Below are 20,000 nucleotides of genomic sequence, written 5' to 3' on the forward strand. Positions count from 1 at the left end.
TGGTACCAATTTGGGAATCAAATGCAGACTTACGAGCATCGTTTGCGTCGAATGAGCAGAAAGGTCTTGAACAAAAGGGGGAAAAATAGTCAATGTTCGTTCCAAAAAGGCAAGAAAATAAAAAAAAAGGTTTATTCCACAGGTGAGCACGGGGAAGCCGCTCAGGGGCCTGGCGTAGTTGCGCGGCTCGTCCCTTGATTGGTCGGCGATCCGGCGAGGTTGATTCTCGCCAAGGTTGGTTCTGCTGGGCAGCTGTCCGAGTTCAGGTGTTGCAGCTCGGTCAGTACGCGCCTGCGTACGGGGAAGGCCAGCCGTTGGAGGTGCGTTGGCACTGCGGCGGAGCGCAACCGAATAGCAGGTGAGGTGCGTGGCTTAGGTGCACAACCTTGAGCCCGGCGATACGTTGCAGGTGTACGCCGGGGCCGCGGAGTCCGGGCGGGCAAGCACCGATGGTGGAACAAAAAAAAAAAAAAAAAAAGCAAGAGTCTTTAGTCAGCGTTGCAGTTTGCACCTGCTTTGGCGTGGCGTGGAGCGAGGGTCCGCTCTCGGCAACGGTTGCTGCCAGAAAAGAAAAGGGCCACGTGGTTGGCAAGTTTCTTGGAACAAAGAGTTCGAGCAGGCTGGGGCACTTGCAGGTCGTGCACGAGAGTTTTGGAAGAGGCTTGGAAGCCAGAGGCGAGAGGCGGAAGAGCAGGAAGAGGGAAGAGGATGAGCGAGGGTCTCCTCGCCCTTTTAAAGTCTTTGGGCGGGGCTTCAGTGGGTGGTGGCCAGTGTTGCCACAGTTACCTTGAAAAAGTAACTTAGTTACTTTACTGATTACTTGGTTTTAAAAGTAACTAAATTGCGTTACTGATTACTTGATTTTAAAAGTAACTAAGTTAGATTAAAAGTTACTTTTTTAGTTACTTTCAGCAGCTGCCGATAACACCATCTCAACATAAAAATAATGCAGTAGAAACGGAGTTCCAAATACTTTATTGAAAGTGCATTTTTAACATGAAAATAAAGTTTTTTTTTTATGAAAAACAAAATAGGCAGTCTCTCTTGACTTCTTGTAACGTAAATACTTTTTATAAAACAAAAAATAAAAATCTATCCAGGTTGAAAATGAAAATCCCCTAAATTCCTCTATTGTTTGTTTGTTCCGCTATTCCAGTGTGTACACATGTATCAGTTTAAATATTTATTAGTAGTTATTGACAGTTATAATTGTTTTTTGGTTTGTTTGTTTTTTCTCTTCAAAATAAGGATCAGGAAAACAAAAGGTTGATAATTTAATGTTAAATATAAATATTTAACCTTTAGACAGACACCAACACAATTAAACAGAATATTTGCACATTGTGAAGTATTTCAGAAACATAAATTTAAGACATGAAATAAACCTACCGTCCAGCCAAAAGAAATATGAAGCCACCTTATGGAACAATAAATCTATCAAACACATTTTAACCACTTAATATATGCAAAAATATTTCCAAAAGTTCATTTCCCTTTTTAATCAACAATTTTTGTATTTAACAATTGTTTTTTCTTTTGTCATCACTTTCATTTTTGGTTAATGTATGACATCTTTTTTTGTTTTTTTAATCTGAGACACGATGATGACCACAGAATCACTACTGTTTATATTTTGTTTTTTGGGCTGTCGTAATCGCGGGCACGTCTCAGTTCTCCTATCTGCTGCTCATGCTAGTTGTAGACATTGACAGGGAGCCACAAACTGAGAAATGAGATACTTGCAGTGTGCTTTTAGCTTAGCTGGTGTGTTGGCTGTGGGACATACCTGTGTCGTTTGAATCCATGCATTGGATCGTCACGGGAGTTATTCTTTTTGGCTCGCGCGCAGTACCAACGCCGGCCCGAGACATACAAGTGCACCGAGAGGACTCGATAGCCATGGGAAATACCGAGATGTACGGCACCGGCTTCTGCTAACTGTCTCCATTTGTATGTTGTCACTCGCTGCGCGCGCGCGCGCCGTGTCGCGAACACGGAAACACGGAAGTAGCTTGAATGGTGATGCTACTGAAATGTAAACAAAACAAGTAGAGCACGGCGCAGAACTCTTGCTATTGTTATGAAAACCATAAAGCCTCACTCGCAACCGATACGGTCGTTTAGCTCCCCTTGACGAACGATGGTTCGGTCGAATCGTTTTTTTGTTCCACCCCTACTGAAAACGTAACTTGTCTGACGTCACTCCCCCTGGCGAGAGGGCGGAGACGACCTCATCCCATAATGCTTCACGGACCAGTTGAGGATGGAAATAAATTATTTTTTTTACCACTTTTATGGTCCATAATGCACACTTTTTTTGTTGTGTTGTGTGCCTGTTGGTTAATAAAACTAGTAGTAAAAGTATCATCACTTTTGTTTTGAATGTGCAAACCATTCATGACCAGACCATGGCTGAATTCAGTGTGGTGATCAATGACTTCTGCCCCATCTTCGTAGATAGCAGTAGTTGTTTGTGACTGTTACAACATTGAGATAGTTTGCCTTCTTCATGAAAATGTGGAGTAACGCATTGATTCTCTGGACAGTAACTTTAATCAGACTACTTTGTAGAATAAAGTAACGCGTTAGACTATTAGTTACTTTAGAAAGCAACTTTTTTGAGTAACGCGTTACTAAGTAACGCGTTACCGGCAACACTGGTGGTGGCACACCCTTCTGCTCGCTCGGGCAGACTTTAAGAAAAAAATTATTAAAGAGATTAATAATTTGGCATTAAATTTGGTCAGTCTGGCAAATCAGTTTTTCCACACAACCCGTTTAACACACATCGTAATTAATGGATCATAAACTAACTTGTGAGGTAACTTCTACTTGTCTAATCTGACTGAACTGAGAGACATTGATTAGCTTTCATTCTTTATGGAGTACAAATGAAATAGGATGTTCATACACACAAAGATATAACATGAATCATTCGTAGTTCAGTTATCTGTCAAGAATTATCATGGTATAAATGTGTAAAATGCGGTTACTTATGTGAATTGTCACTAAGGATAGTTCCAAGTTTCACCACTTGGCGGTGCTGTTGCTCCATCTAGACGTTCCAGGAAGGGCGAGGCGCCAGAATACCCTTTGTGATTGATAAGAAGTCATGAACATTCCTTTGATTGGTCATTTGTGTATTCCAAATCATTGGAGCCATTTGTTCGGGCTCCGAGAAGACGGGCTTGAATACACTCCTTCGGCAGACGCATAAATTCCTTTGTCACCTGGTCAGCGGCTTCAAAAGAGCCTTGTTGGTGGTTGGATGACCACCTGCAGAGCTAACGAAGCCTGGATCCTGTCTGGGCAGTGGAATATTTATACGACTGCAGAGAATTTGCTTTAGGAGAAGCAAACTTTTAAAAAAAATTAGAGGGTGGATTGGGCCATCGGCCATAGTTGTTACATATATATATATATATGTGTGTATATATATGTGTGTATATATATATATATATGTGTGTGTATATATATATATATATATATATATATATATATATATATGTGTGTGTGTATATATATATAAATATATATATGTGTGTGTATATATATATATAAATATATATATGTGTGTGTATATATATATATATATATATATATATATATATATATATATATATATATATATATATATATATATATATATATATATACATATCGCTCTGCTTCTGTGCATTCCAGATGAAAGGGACAGGCAAATACATCTCAGCTGCGCTTTAATTCTGGTGCAGAAATCTTCCAACAAGACAGTATTTAAGATGGCATAGACATAAATGAAATGTTTTTGTATGTGTGTCCCACAGAGGCTGAGTGGACAGAATGGTTTGACAGGGATGATGAAAGAGGATCTGGTGACTGGGAGAAGCTGACGGATCTGCGTCAGGCCTATCCGGATCGTCTGTGTAACGGTCCTCTGGACATTCAGGTAAATCTTTTAGTACAGGTTTCTACATTTTTTGATCACCAGCCAATGTGGCTGGTAACTCTGTAAAGTTAACGTTTACACAGCCAATGGGCATATTCAACATCACAACACAGTATTTAGTGGAAATGTAGAAGTCACTGAATTTGGACGCTTTTGGTTCAGATTCTGGTTCTTTGCATCAATTCCACTTTTTTTTTTTTTTATTTTATTTTTATTTTTTTTTAAAGCTTTTAGCTTTTAACACCCCCAAAGTGGTGGATTCCTCCGTTCGCCCATCTCTGAGCATTGTAAGCCATTCCTGCACTAGCAGGGCGCCGCACCCTATACGCAGAGTACGCATAGTGCGTAGGGCACCATCGTCCGTGTGGGGCCTCATTTGCTTGTGGGCACGGCACATGCATGCACTTGACATGTTGCATCCGTGAACACCCGTGCAAGCACTGGATGCGACATTTCTACGTTTGTTTTAATTTTAAGACATGAAGAACCCATTTATTGTGATTGTCAGTTTTTGGGGAAAAAGTGCTTACATTCTACAATCCAGAGATGCGTGGAGAGAAAGAAGCAAAAGAAAACGAAGCATGTCATTCACGTTCGGCGGCAAACTCTTGGTGTGTTCAATGACCACTCACACAGTTGGATATTTCAAGCAATCATAGAAACACTCATTCAATGTATCAAACAGAAATAAATGCTACGTGACAACTGTAGAGGATACTTGGCATAATTTTATAATTTATTTGCCAGATCAAAAATCTCTGTAATAGATGCACCAAAATCAGAACAGCCGCATATAGCAACCTAAATTTTTCATAAAACTAAAAAAAAAAATTTCTCCCCGAAGTATACACATCAGCCTTAAAATATCCCACACTATCGATTGTCTTCCAAAGGGCAATATAAATAGGGCGCCGTGCTACATGCAGTGGCGGAGCCAGACTTTTATAAATAGCGGGGCCAGGGGGGGGGCCCAAGGATACTTCATCTAAAGATGATGCCAAATTTGTTTTCATGAAAATTAATTTCAGTCGGAGTCTCTAAATGTTCAAATATATTTAAGTACATATTAAGCACAAGGGAGATTTTTGCACATAATGTGCCGTTGATTAAGAATGTATAAAATGTACAAAAAATAATTCAGCACTGTTTAACCTGAACGAACTTGCACGCACACACGCAGATACTGTATTGTATTCATGCAATTAAGGGTGGGAACCTCTGGGTACCTTACGATACGATACGATACGCGACACGAGGCTCACGATAACGATTATCTCACAATATGACGATACTGCGATTATCGATATATTGGTCAGGAAATAAGTCCACGATAATCACGATAAATCTACTCAAGACATAAACTGATGTTTTTTCAATGACAAAATAGTTTATTTTCATACCATCACAGAAAAAACCCCATTAAAACTGGTGTCTTCTTCAGAGTGAGTAATTTAGTGCAGTTTTTTTTAAACAAATACAAATGTCTTCTCAACAGAGAACTTTCTGTGAGCAAATTTGCGTCTTTCTTAAACACTACTGTCATACAACATGCCAGTCAGTTACACAGTCAAATGTTTCATTTTATAAATTTTGAATTAAATTTAAATGAAATTTTAGATATTAAATCAATATTAACATTGCTCAGAAATTGTATGCTTCAAAAAGTAGAAAGATATGTTTTAAAACTAACATTGACGATATAATACACGTTTTTCATAGAAACTTATGCAAAACTGGGTCACTCGCTGGACAGATAAATGTCTTACACAAGTAAAAGTAAGCTCATGCTTTTCTTTAAAATAAAAAAAGAAAAAGAAAAGTAAAAGAGCAGCACGTATGATTTGAGGTCCCAATCACTGATGGAATGTGTGGAAATGGGGAAAAAAAAAGAAAAAAAAAAAAAGATAGATGTCCATCCGTTGTTGACTCGCTGTTAAGACCTACTCGTTGTGATGACTCAAATGCATTAGTTTAGCCCTGATCTCCTCTTACAAAGTTGGAATTCTTTTTATTAGTGTTATTTTACCTGGTTGTCTTCAGTCGTGGTCTGGCTATTTGTACGTGTTCCTTTCTCCCTTCGTTTTGTTAGCGAGCCTCCGCTCTCGTGTGTTAGTTTGCCATTACTCATTTCTTGTTGCACTAGTGTAGTTTGGAAGTTCGGGAGAGTGGCCCGACATGTGGGAGCTTTAGCTGAGCTCCATTTCATTTTGTAACTATCACAGCGTTGTGAGTTTTTCGTGTCGTATTGCCCCCGTTCACCGAGCAAGACATCTACCTCGTGCCCCTGACGCCTAATGAAATCCCATAGCGAAAACCATCATTCACAACTACGCTATAGGGTGGAAATCGATTGCAAATATACACAGAGATGCTGTGCGTGATCAACTTTTCCCTTGGAGAATTAAATTAGCAGACAATGAGAGAATTAGCTCTTACCTTTAGCAAGTTTAGTCCTGAATGATGCCGCTCCAAGTGGCTGTCATATTCGTCATGTTTCCTTGCATCCACCCAAGTCCGTCTCTTCTCTATTCCATTTGATAAAATCCGAAATGTATCCATTCCACACTATCAATATATCCACATCTGACTTGTATGCAAGACGGCGTTTTGTTTACTTGGGTCTTATTCGGCTGAAGACTGCCGCACATTTCCCTGCCACTCTTATGAGGCGCTCCCTCTAGCGGCCCGCCAAGTAATTTCGCAATAAGGAACAATGGGGCCGTTACAGCGGCTGTATCGATACTTGGCATAGGCATATCGATATCCCATCGTGAGAGAAAATATCGCGATGTATCGCCGTAGCGAGATATCGTCACACCCCTACATGCAATTACTCAATAAAAGCATACAGTACTTTTATCAACATAACATTATAATATGAATATTGTGCAAATTTGTATTACAGTATGACTAAAGGTCCTGTCTAAGTGCCAAACTCTCCTTGTCGTTTCAATTTTCCACATACCCTATGAGAAATAAATTTATTACTCCAACTACTACTTCATTTACAACCACATAATTTATTAATGTGATTAATTAATAATAATGTTAGTAAATCTTCCACTTCTACAGGACTGTCTCAGAAAATTAGAATATTGTGATAAATTCCTTTATTTTCTGTAATGCAATAAAATAAACAAAAATACCACACATTCTGGATTCATTACAAATCAACAGAAATATTGCAAGCCGTTTATTTTAATATTGCTGATTATGGCTTACAGCTTAAACAAAACTTAACATCCTATCTCAAAATATTTAGAATATCCTAATAAAGTATACTAGTAGGCTATTCAACTAATCACTTGAATCGTCTAACTCGAAACACCTACAAGTGTTCCAAGTGAATCTAGAATGTATGACATTTTTGTTTTTTTAATTGCATTACAGAAAACAAAGGACTTTATCACAATATTCTAATTTTCTGAGACAGTCCTGTAAATGTAAACGTCAGTTAGCGTCTGTTTGAACTTTCAACCATTGGAGGGTGCTATTGTATTGCCTAACAACAACAATGCATTTACTTTTAGCTTGTGCAAAACTATGTTGCTTATTGATGTCCGTCCAAAACAATCTATCTGAACTAGAGGTGTAAAATTTTAATCATAATTAATCGCATTACTTCAATAATTAACTGATGATTAATCGCACATTTTATATCTCAATTTATATCTAAATTTACAATAAAATGTAAATTTTTTACCCCTAATTTAAATATGGTTTTATTTTTTAGTCATTGATAGAGTAATTTCATAACAATTTAATAAAAAAAGTTTAAAAATAAAAATAAAATATGTGCTGTACTGTAAAACCAAAACAAAGTGTGACTAATTTGTTTTGGTCATTTTTCTGTCACTACAACATGGTATAATTGCATTTGTAAGACAATAGTCACAGCTCAGTGCATTTTTCTTTTCATATTAGGAGCTGCCTAATTTTTAACATGAAGTAACTTGTGAAATTATGCACATTTGAACTGTAAAATACAACACAGTCCCCACAAATATATGCATTCGCTGAAAGCTTTTATTTTGTTAAGTTAAATAGGATGTGAATTGTAAAATGGCGAGTATTTACTGCATAGGAACCAGAAACGACCGATGTGTTCTTTTCATATTAATAGCTATATTTTTAAAACAATAAGTAACTTGCGAGTTTACACATTTTAAAATTGTAAAATACAACCTGACGCCAATCCCCACATATATAGGCAGTATCATTTAATTTATTACTGCTAAATTGTGTTATAGTGACTCCTTTTCATGACGTCGGACGCTTTTATTTTGTTAAGTTCTCGGATGCGAGACGCAGCTGAGGCCGCTCTACTATTACAGCGAACACATCGGTAGTTTCACTTTTACCCTGCTGATATTTTGTGGAGATGCTGAATAAAATACGCCTCATATTTAAAGATAAATAGGCTTGGGCTCACTCCAACTGACAAGACGGCGTCCATTTGGCTCTTTACTCTCACAGGGGTTTCAGAATGCCTATGGAGGCCTCTTGGTGCTCGGTGCTAACGGCTAACCGAGTGCGTTCTTTCAAAGCAAGGCACGGGTGGTAGTGGTGAGACACAGTCCAAATGGCTCCTCCATGCTACATTCTGCCCCTTAAACACTGTATTTTAGCTCCAGTGCATTTCTATTTGGTAGTTTTGACATGGACGTTTCTACTGCGTGGTGACTGGAATTCCCTGAGTAGAGGCTTTCTAAATAAGGACCGGTCGTTAATCGAGCGGTAAAAAAAAAAAAAAAAAAAAAAAATGTGCCGTTCAAGGCATTTTAAGTTAACGAGATAACGCGATAATTTTGCCACCCATAATTTGAACATAAAAGTTATTTTAAATAGTCACTCACGTCTCACAGGCAAACCAACATGATATAGCCAAATGCCAACGTGCATTCTTGTTGTGCCGGTACTCAGGAGACTGCTCCTCTTAACAGGTGATTCTCCTTCTCCAGACTCCTAGTGAGGTGGATTATAATGCTTTGTCGTAAGTAGCGCCAGCCACTGTTCAGGAGGGGCATAACAATTAGTAGGCGTCTGAAAAAAATGCTGGCAGGCTGCATCGGCCAGGCGTGCGACATCACTGCGCCGGCGCCGTGATACAGTATGTCAATCACATTTCAGCAGGGGCACGTGTCACCCCGGCCCCCCCTCTGGCTCCGCCATTGGCTACATGATTAAAAAGAATTGTGATATCATAATGACATGGAGCTGGGAGCAGGCGAGTGATCAGACGTGATAGAAATGTGCGTGACATCAGAGCAGGTTTCCCCTCTCTTCTGCGGTTTGCAAGTTGAAGACGTAAACAGAAAGTAAAAGAAACAAGAAGTAAACAATGACGCGCAGCTAAACAAGCTGTGCCTTGGCGTCATCTTCCCAAGATGAAACAGATTCGACAAGATGGTGATCTTCCCCCGTTGTTTTTCTGGTGGTATCTTGTGAAGTAAATGAAGAGGATTGTGCAATGTAAGTACTCAAAAACAGTTAACACAACAATTCTGTTGAAACAAGCTAGTGGAGCAAAATGTGGAAAGATGCACAGGCTGCCGAGGTACCATTAGCAGTTTAGCCGCTACTAAGTAGCCGTGCAGCGAGCCACCATACCAAAGTAGCAATCTTTTGATCACCCCAACCCGTGTGAATTGCAAATGATTGCTGGTCTGCAAAAACTTGTTTGAACCAGTCTATGGCACAACAAAAGGTTGGGGTTGGGTCTTTAAGCCATGCAAACTATTATTGTTGCAAAATGCCTCCTACGCTGTGAAGAAAAATAAAATAAAATTTGGGGGCACCATCACACTTTTAAGCTTAGGGTACCCAAAGGGGTAGCAGCGGCACTGTGCCCAAGTGAATTCATATCTCATTTTGATGAAAATGACATAATGAGATACATGTGCAGGCTGGACAACTTGGATCTTACAGTATAAGCACGATGAGTACTTTTAACTCTCGCGACAGCAGATCCTGTCCTGACAATGTCCCAAAATAAGCATCGCGAAGACGACTATAGAAAATCCGAAGGGACTCCTGTTTTCCCTGTTTGATGAACATGGCGGCTTCCATGCCCGTCAACTTAGGAGAGCCATCAAACTCGCATGTCATGGCCTGGTGCAGAGCCAAGGGATCATATAATACAACACATCAGCAGGCTGCCGTTCCAGCAGTCGATTGACTGCGTGGCTGGACGTCATTTTTATCAAGTACAACTTATCTTCCATGGTTGCCGTTGGTAACATCTCATAGTAGTCAATGTCTTTCAGGTACTCTCAAGTGTTGTGGGACCCCTCTGGTTTCGGTTCGGTTTCCGAGTTTAGCAGGCTAATGGCTCGCTACGACGGCTCGCTTAGGTAGCCAGCGGGGGATAGTGTAGCAGACTAACGGCTCGCGGCAGCTAGTTGAGCAGCCAGCGCTGCCGGCGGCAGTTAGCTCTGCAGCTATAAAGTGGAGCAGGGCTCTGTTGCGGCTAGTGGGGCCACAAGACACTCGTCTGATAGCCTGGCCAACGAGAGGCGTCCGCATTTAGCCTTGAGGCAGGTTCGCTAATGGAGGGAGCTAGCGGGCTGGCTTCGCGGCCTGGCGGCTAGGCCTCTTAAACCACAGACAGCTCAAATTCACAAGGACAACTGCGCCACCTTGTGAGGGGGCCTACACAGTATGCCCGCGTGGGTCTTCTTCGGCCGGATACTCCGGTCTCCTCCCACATTCCAAAGACATGCATGGCAGGTTAATTGGGCGCTCTGAATTGTCCCTAGGCGTGCTTGTGAGTGTGGATGGTTGTTTATCTTTGTGTGCCCTGCGATTGGCTGGCAACCAGTTCAGGGTGTACCCCGCCTGCTGCCCGAAGTCAGCTGGAATAGGTTCACCACCCCCGCGACCCTTGTGAGGAGCAAGCAGTTAAGATAATGGATGGATAGATGTATACTGTTTGTAAAAAAGAATTTTCGTGTCATGGAAGCAGCTGCAACCTGATTTATCGTTTAAGACTCTTTTCACTCTCCGGGTAATCCTGTAACCGAGCTTGGGGTGGGTTTTTGATTTGGGGAGTGGATACTGTAGCCCCAGTTGACTAATGATATTGTAGCTTTAGATTTTTGTTAACCTCTCCTTCTAACCTCTAACGTTTTCTGATTATCAGTTTGTTAGTTTCGCTCAAAAACCACCACAACTATTATCAATTAATCTCATGCCATCCATACACCAAACCTCAGCTTGTGGAAGTTTGGATTAAGTTTTGTGAAAAAAAATCTGAACAAAATTGAAATTTAGATTATCTTTTAAAGTTGTTGATGTGCTTAAACTTTTTCTTTTGAATTTCATTTATGAAGCACATTTCAACAATAAAAATGTGGATTTCAAATCTTCTTGATTAGTTATGCCTTAATATTTTGTAATGTCCTAGAATCCAAATTCTTTATTTGGTGACCTTTAGCCAGATATGAGATTAATATAGATCAATTCGATTAATTAATTAAAAATCCTGTAATTATTATTTTTTAATCACCTGACAGCACTAGTATGAATTATACTCCTTTCTATTTGTTTTTCTTTCCAGGCTGAAACAAATGATGGCATACCTTCTAACCAAACAGGGGACGTGATCCACAAAAATAATAAAGATTATGGCTTTGTCTGCCGCAATAAAGACCAAGCCCATGGCCTCTGTCACAACTACAGAGTTCGTTTTCTCTGTGGAAAACTTGGTAATTGTATTATTTTCAGAATGTTTCTCTCTCTTTTTTTAAAATATGTTTCTCAATTGCATATGCATAAAGTACAAACATCTCAGCTTTACGATACAGTAATTGGTTACTATTTCTCAAATGCATGCTGCCATGCTGTCTTATATTAGTTCATTGGCAAAGTTGTAACCATATTTTGTAGTGTGTATTGTTTGTATAAAAGAATTTATATTAATGACTTAATAATCATGCCTGCTACCATAGGGTTCATAGTTGGTCATAGTGTTATTCTTTTTTCAGATTAGGGTATGGAATGTGATCAGTCTTAAGTCTCAGAACGTTGATGCTTTGTGGTGCAAAGGAAATTGTTCTGCCTTGAGCATGAGCAACAGGCATGACAATATTTTAATATTTTCTTAAGAGTAAAAAATGTTCGTCGTCAGCATTGTCACAAAGTGTGTCCAATTTCATTTACATTAACACAATCACAATACGAAAAACTATCATCACAATACATTATATGGCATACATTGATGACTCAGAATCGCCCCATTTTTGGATATTACATTTTTAGCTGTCATCAATCATTGTCCACTGCTGTAGTTCTAACTCTTAATCTCCAATTCTGCAGTCCGTCCTCAGGCCTCAATTTCCATCGACATGTTGTCCAACAGCACAATTCTGGAGCTTGCAGACAAGCCCGTGGGTTGGCAACCTGGTGACCGGGTTGTAGTGGCCAGCACTGACTACTCCATGCATCAGACTGAAGGGTTTAACCTAATTCATTGTCCTACTTGCACGACTAACCAAGTCAAGGTTCAAGGTGAGGAATGTGACTAACAGCACAATCTCATAATTTAAATGATTTTGAAACTTAAAATTCAAACTGAAAACAGTAAATTAAACATTCTCCCTGATATGAGCTTTGCAGCAATTACACCAATCATCCTCTGAACGCCCTAATACTGTATCAAAAGAAATGTTCATTGTACCTTGTTGTAGAGTTGCAGTCTCCACTAGGAAGGTCTACGGTTAGCCTAGCATCAAACGAACGGATTTTGGTGGCCGTGGCCAAGGCTGGCCAGACTTCCGTGTGTTTTTGACTACAAAATGAGTTGGGCGTGGCCAAGTCTCATCTTTTCCTGTGCTCCTGTTTACAAACAGTCTTCACGTCTGTACCTGAAGTAATATTGGCTCATTAGTTTCAATAGTCAGTACAGATCCCGGGATAAGTGAAAGATGTTCTGCTAATCCACGTTTGTATTGTTCCAAATTCCTGAAGCAGTCGTCAGTTAAATGTTTGCCACAAACTGTCAGGGTTGCTAACCCTCCTCACGATGCACATTTTCCGGGTGCAGCTACTGGGATTGACACCCCCGTACCGGTCGAACCATAAGTCATACGGGGAAAATGAACACATCCCCGGAACCGGCTCAACCTCGGCTTTCCAACGGCGTCAGTACCGGCCCTCCACGACCCTCCGGGACGGTGATACAGGGCCGCGAAATCGGCCACCCCACTCGCAGGAACTAACTAACACGTTTTGGGAGTTGCTTGGGCATATTTAATGCATAAATGCCAACCACAAGCCTTTCTGTGGCATAAGAAAAATGTTTTTGTTGTCCTTTGTACAATCTGGTTCAGAGCGGTCCCTATGGGGTTGTTTTGCTGCCATGCTGTCCTCTTGCTGCTGCTGCTGCTGCTGCTGCTGTTGTTTGTTTGTTCCAGCGGGGGGGAGGGGTTGAAAATTGTGAGGGTGGAGTTCGCGCTGAGCTAGTGACGTATAAAACTGAAAAAGGTGGGGTTAGTGACATGTAAAACCGACCTGCTGAAAGAGCCCATTCGAGAGTGCTGTTTGAGCTAATGTGATACGCCCATAGGAAAGGGAAACATGGGTCGTTTATCTCACAGCTTTGGGGACTTACTTAGTCAGGCTATGGTAAGGCATATATTTATGTCAAAATCCCCCCCAAAAGTGAACATTTCATATAAGGGGGCCTTTCAATCATTCCTGCCATTTTTGTCACGCCTAAAAAAAAAAGGTGCCTCAAAAGTAAGCTGTTCTTAAACCATTTGGACTATCAGTACAATTTATTTTTATTTTATTTTTATTTTTTTTTTAAAGATAACTCTTTGAATTTTTCTCCCAAACAGTCAGAATCTGTTTAAGTGCTACGAGCAATGAGTAATGGAAGTTTGAAAAAAAAAAAGAAAAAAAAAGAAAAAGAAAAAGAAAAAAAAAAAGACACATTTTATGTTTGTCGAATTATTTTTCACAAAATCTGCCTTGAATATGAATGTAGAATGGTGATTAGGACTTGAAAACACTCCAGGATCAAAGCTTGATGTCTTCCCTTATTCCATTTCAAGTTTGACAATAATACAACAGAGAATTAGCATTTTACACAGAATTTTCCAAAACAGGGGTTCAGGCGAGCAAAAGTCTCCCATTTGGGAGACCCTTGAAAGCCCAAGTCCAGTCTAACAAAAAAAAAAAAAAAACATTTTAATTTGTGACTATTATACTCTTGCCACATTTGAGAGACATTTAGACATCATTTTGGATTGATTGATTGATTGATTGATTGAACATAAACATAAACACATCACATGTATAAAATACAAGTTAAAAAAGGAGAAAAAGAAAACAAAAATCATCAATAGTATCATAATTTACATGTTCAAAAGGAGTAGGAAGAAGTAAAAAAACTTCGTAATAATATACTAATAAGTTGTTCTTACAAACAGAAATTAATAGAAAATAAACAAAACATGTTTATCTTAAGTGCACAGATATATTGGCATGAGTTGTAAGTCCTTATCGATTACATATACGCAAATAAGAGAGAGCGAAAATATACAACATATACAACACAATAAATTCCCAAACATTAAGTATTCAACATATGTGGGCACACATGTCCTTATCGATTACATATACGCAAATAAGAGAGAGCGAAAATATACAACATATACAACACAATAAATTCCCAAACATTAAGTATTCAACATATGTGGGCACACATGCACAAGCCCATACACGCACATAATGAGACACTATGTGTCTTATTTTACTGATTTTATTTGTATTTTTAAACTATGTTTTTTTTTTTAACCTTATAGCACTTTGAGATGCGGGTGCATGTAAAGTGCACTATAAATTGAATCCATTATTATTATTATTATTATTATTATTATTAGTATGATTATTAAAATGGCAATTGCCACTACCAGAAAGGGCGGTGCACTCAGAGATTTTCCCAGAAACACGTCACAGCTATTTGTGCATAGAGTCCATTGACAGTTACAATTGTGTTTTTTTTTTCGATTTAAAGTAAGGATCAGGAAAACAAAAGGCTGATCATTTAATTTTAAATATAAATATTTAACCTTTAAAAAGACACCAACACAAATAGAATATGTGATTAGTGTGAAGTATTTCAGAAACTTTGACGTAAACAAACTTGTTTACGTCACGTGACTCCGGTTGATTTGACGGGTGAACGGACGGTGTTGGCAATTAAAAGAAGATAATTGTAAAAGGTAGGCCGATTTCTATGAGTGCATGATGAGAGTGACAGTTGGCTATCAGCTATTTATTGGCCTCTTGCTAATATGTTGCTAAGCCACAAAAGTATTTCATTCGGTATTTAGTTTTGCTGAACAAGCAACTATTACCCCGGGTTTTCACTGGATGCGGTTGCGGTGCGGTTGCGGTGCGGTGCGTCTTGACTGCGTGCTCCGGACGGGTCAATTTTTTTGTCAATCCACACCGGCTCCGCACAGCTGCGGTCCGGCAGCTCCGTCGCCGCCCACTTCCCAACGTGTCTCGCGGGACCGCGCGCGCGATCATGTGGCATTTCACAACGAGAGGTGGACTTCTTTTGATTTAACTTTTTCTTCTTCTTCTGCTATGAGATTCCATGCAGCATCCTTTTTTTGGTTGTCCTTGTAAAGTATATTAATAACGAGAGTCGGGTCAGTGCGGGTCCACTCTTTATTTCTGTCTTCCCCGTCCGGCTGCCGCTCAGTACGGCAAGCGAGACGGGCACAACAAGCAATCGCGAACATCAAACTCACAATACATTACAGTCCTTATAAAAAGGATGTGCCGTGTCATATATTATTTTGTGGTTTTCCACCTCCAATATAAACCTCTCCTCGTCCATGTTCGCTGGTGTCTAAACCGTGAATGAGCACATGGCCCGGCGACGCCCACGTCACGTTTTGCTGAAAAACTTGCGAAATAGGAGCTGGCGAGTGTTTTATTCTGAAAGGTAACCGGAAATTTATTTTGAAACTGCCTCGGTCTTCCTGTCCCGCTCGATGTGTTTTGTGCTAGCTTGCCATTTGCCGGAGGCCTACCGCTGCGGCGTCCGGCAAAAATAGAAAATAGGTCTATCCTTGCGGAAGGCTTGCGGCACGCCGCAGGCCTTCCGCAGTCGACACGCAACGCACCCGCAAGCGGTGTAAACTGCACCATTCGAATGAATGGAATCTAATTGCTTGCGTCGCCGGACCGCACCGCAACCGCAACCGGTGAAAACCCGGGGTTAGAATTGAGGCATAATGTGATGGAACTATATTTCACCCATAGGCAACCTAGTTTAGTGTGTAGTGTGTTTGCAACACAACAGACATCTGGCTGATGTTGACTTTCTTACATAGTTTTGACTTTAATAAAGGAAACTGAATCATCTCTGTGCATTCTTACTAATGCCCCATGGCGTCAACAAACATTACGGAACACGCATATTTGCTCTCCCCAAAAACACTCTTGTTTTCAGGACAAGACGTTGATTTAGTGAGTAGTGTTGCTACTACTTTGGCATTGTAGAATTCCTGTTTCTGGACTGAAAATGAATTAATTTCCATTAAAGGACAAAGGGATTATTAAAATGATGGAAGAATATGTGCAACCACCAATAGACCCTTCCAGTGTGACGTCACGTTTAAGTGCACCCCTTGCGGTGGAAGGCAGGGCGTCAATGCGAGTGAATTAGAAAACAATCAGTGTGACCTAGAAAACAGTTCAAACAGTTGATGAATCAGCGACCAATGCTATGGTGAACTTGTGCGCGTCCGACGGATGGTCTAATGGCTCAAAGAGAGATGAGATCGTTCTTTCGACTGCCGGCAGCGATTCTAAACCATGCGGAAGACAGTGAGGAGTGAAATACGAGCATGGTGGCTAGCGCGAAAATACGACGCAACTACTTTGCACCCACAAAAGTACGAGGATATGCTCAGATCATTTTCTATCAGGTAGTTTTTCTCTTTTTCATATACAGTGGGTTATAACATTAACCTCTGATTGTAAATTCCAGGCAGATGTGATGAATGTGCCATATTATCTTTCGTGAAACAATCATTCATACTTTTTTTGCACAAGTATTAAAGTAATTTTGAACAAAAAGTTAACGATTTAACACGATTATCACAATTAACACTTTAACTCGGGCTAGAGCTCTGCTGAGGAATGTGTTGTAAGCGTGTGGTGTGTTTGTTAGCAGCTAGCAAGCTAAGAGCTCGAAAACTTCGATATACAGCAAGACGAATATATCCGGACACAAACGATTTAATGAATGACAATTTACACCATGAACGTAATGACTGACGTTCTGTTTCAAGCAAAAACGACACACCTTAAGCTTCCACTTCCACTTCGCCTTCCAACAAACTAATTTTTTTGTGGCTAGCAGCTCCAAACGGCTGGTTTCAATGAGTAGCAGTAATGTAGTGTCCTACTTGGGACGTTTTTTTTTTACACTTGACATATTTCCCACCTTTTTCTCCGAAAATCAAGCTCTGTACATTCATTTGTTATTGGATGTTTGCCTTCCGGGAGGCGCAGCGGTAGCTAAGCAGTGACGTCACCTGGAAGGGTCTATAGTCCATTATTTATTTATTAATCAATCCATTTTCTTTTGCCACTCGTCTTGAGTAAAAAAAAAAAAAAAAAAAAAAAGTACTTGTTTTCAAAAGTGTGGCAAGTTTGTGTGACATTCATTTAATCAGTATGTGGCATAATTCTGAGTTTGAATAGCCAACCAACTATTAATGCAAGCATTCAGGCCATACATTGGAGGAGGGTGAATAGAAAGAGAAAGTCCTACTATATAGCTAATCAACTACAATATCTTGTGCTATGGACACAACCCAACAGAGATACTAACTGTTGGTTGGAACTGGAGCAGAAGGATTGTAATAACCTTAGACTCTTAGATTTACTCTTTATTACAAAATCGATAAAACGACATAATTGTTTTAAAAACCCAATGATACCCCCAATGACCCTGACTGCCTGGTGGAAGGCATTAGAAATGACTAACTCCCAATTCGCGCCCTGTGGGCTTTCTCCCATTTGGCATGACCCCGACTTTCAACTCAATAATCAGTCGTTTCATTTAAGTTTATGGGAGCAGAAAGGAATTACACACCTTCATCATCTTTTTTCAGATAATAAGTTTATATCGTATATAAACTTGTTCCAAAAATATGAAATAAAAAAACGGAAATTTCTTACATTATCTGCAAGTTAAAAATATGGTTAAGAAACAAATCCCAACACTTCAGGATACGCTCCAACTGCCTGTCTTAGCTAAATATATTATAAAGCTTTCTCCAACAACAACAAAAAAACTATCAAAAATATATAAGCTACTTTTATACACAGATGAAATGTATTTACCTACTTTAAAATGGGTAAAAAGACTTGTGTATAGTTCCGGAACCAGACTTTTGGACCCAAATCTGTGGAATTGTATTTAAAATGACAAAAGATACAAATTTGCAACTTATCCAATATAAGATACTTCATAGAACATATATTACGCAATATATGATGAAAAAAATGGGACTATCTGACTCCAACATTTTTCTCCAGTGCTCACAAAACACTGCCGATATTTATCTTCATGCTTTATGGTCATGTACTCCAGTGCTGTATTTTTGGACTAAAGTCTTGGAAAAGCTCTCTGATACATTAAACTGTAGGCTTCCTTTATCTCCAAGATTGTGTTTACTAGGTGACTTAACAATAACTGATCTACCATGTAAACATTCTCAATCTACACTTAAAGCCCTTACTATTGCTAAAAAAGCAATCCTTCTCAATTGGAAAAATAAACAATCTCTAAATATCGACCACTGGTTAAACCTACTAATAAATTATATCTTAATGGAAAAAATCTCTGCTTTAAATAAAAATCAAGTTTCAAGATTTACACAAATATGGTCTAGGTACATAGAATATTTTAATCTTAATTAATTTGGTAACTTAATTCTGCCTAGATTCTGCCTGTTAACGAGAGCCACCACATCGTTATAACTTCTGTATTTGCTGCTTCTGTATTTGGGATTTTGTAACTGATTGTTTTTATTTTTATATAGTCGGGAACCTAGTTGCTGCCAGTGAGCTCGAGTACGCCACACGAAACGACACTCTATACTCACTAACTCCTTAAGATTCTATCATCTCTGCTGATTTTTAACTACTACTGCTTGATTTTCTGCGTCCTAGTATAGTATAGGGTAGGGGTGTTAAAAAAAATCGATTCGGCGATATATCGCGATACTACATCGCACGATTCTCGAATCGATTCAATTAAAAAAAAAAGATTTTTTTTTTTTTTTTTTTAAAGAGCTCAGAATTGTTCATTCGGTAGTCTTACCGATTCAACGTCTTATCATCATTACCTTTTTTTTTGTGTGTGTGTGTGAATCGATTTTTAAACTTCCATTTTTAATGGAAAAATATTCAACAAAACGTCTGACTTCGGGTTAGGATTCACACCTTGAGCATGGAAGAATGTTATATGAACGGAACATTAAGCCTTAATATTTTATTTTAATGCTGTTCAAACATGAAACAGATTACAACCTCTATAAGACTGACATTTCAGATAAATAAATAATACATTTTCATATAAATCTTACACTCTACAAGCTTACTGATTAGTATTTTCTAAATTTGAATGAAAAAAAATCGCAACAATCGACTATTCGTATCGGGATTAATCGGTATCGAATCGAATCGTGACCTGTGAATCGTGATACGAATCGAATCGTCAGGTACTAGGCAATTCACACCCCTAGTATGGGGGCGGGAATTTATAAGCTTTATGCTTCTTCCTGCCAGCCCTTTTTCTTTTCGGTTATTATATGTTATAATTGTATGAGGAAATGTTTGATTGTCTCAATGCTGTCCGAAAGGAAAAATGAACAAATAAATCAAATCAAATCAAATCAAGATTTATTTCTCGCGGGCACTAAGCATCAACACTTGGTGTTACTGCATGCTAATTAGTCAATTTTCTTGACGCTGTCCCCCGTGGGGGTGGCTCTGCCCCCCCGCCCCCCGTTGTCTGCTCGGTGGCGGTTGCGTC

The 20,000-nt window shown here is 39.4% G+C and overlaps 1 protein-coding gene across 1 annotated transcript in view; it reads left to right on the top strand.

Annotated features, from left to right (window-relative positions):
• Positions 1-20,000, top strand: part of LOC144017050 (cell migration-inducing and hyaluronan-binding protein-like) — a 161,650-nt gene that overhangs the window by 50,560 nt on the left and 91,090 nt on the right. The window contains exons 8-10 of the mRNA XM_077518291.1: positions 3,807-3,928; positions 11,487-11,634; positions 12,245-12,436. Coding sequence (XP_077374417.1) covers positions 3,807-3,928; positions 11,487-11,634; positions 12,245-12,436 — 462 coding nt within the window. The remainder of the gene's footprint in view (positions 1-3,806; positions 3,929-11,486; positions 11,635-12,244; positions 12,437-20,000) is intronic.

This window comes from Festucalex cinctus, chromosome 4 (assembly GCF_051991245.1).
Source record: "Festucalex cinctus isolate MCC-2025b chromosome 4, RoL_Fcin_1.0, whole genome shotgun sequence".
Lineage (NCBI taxonomy): Eukaryota > Metazoa > Chordata > Actinopteri > Syngnathiformes > Syngnathidae > Festucalex > Festucalex cinctus.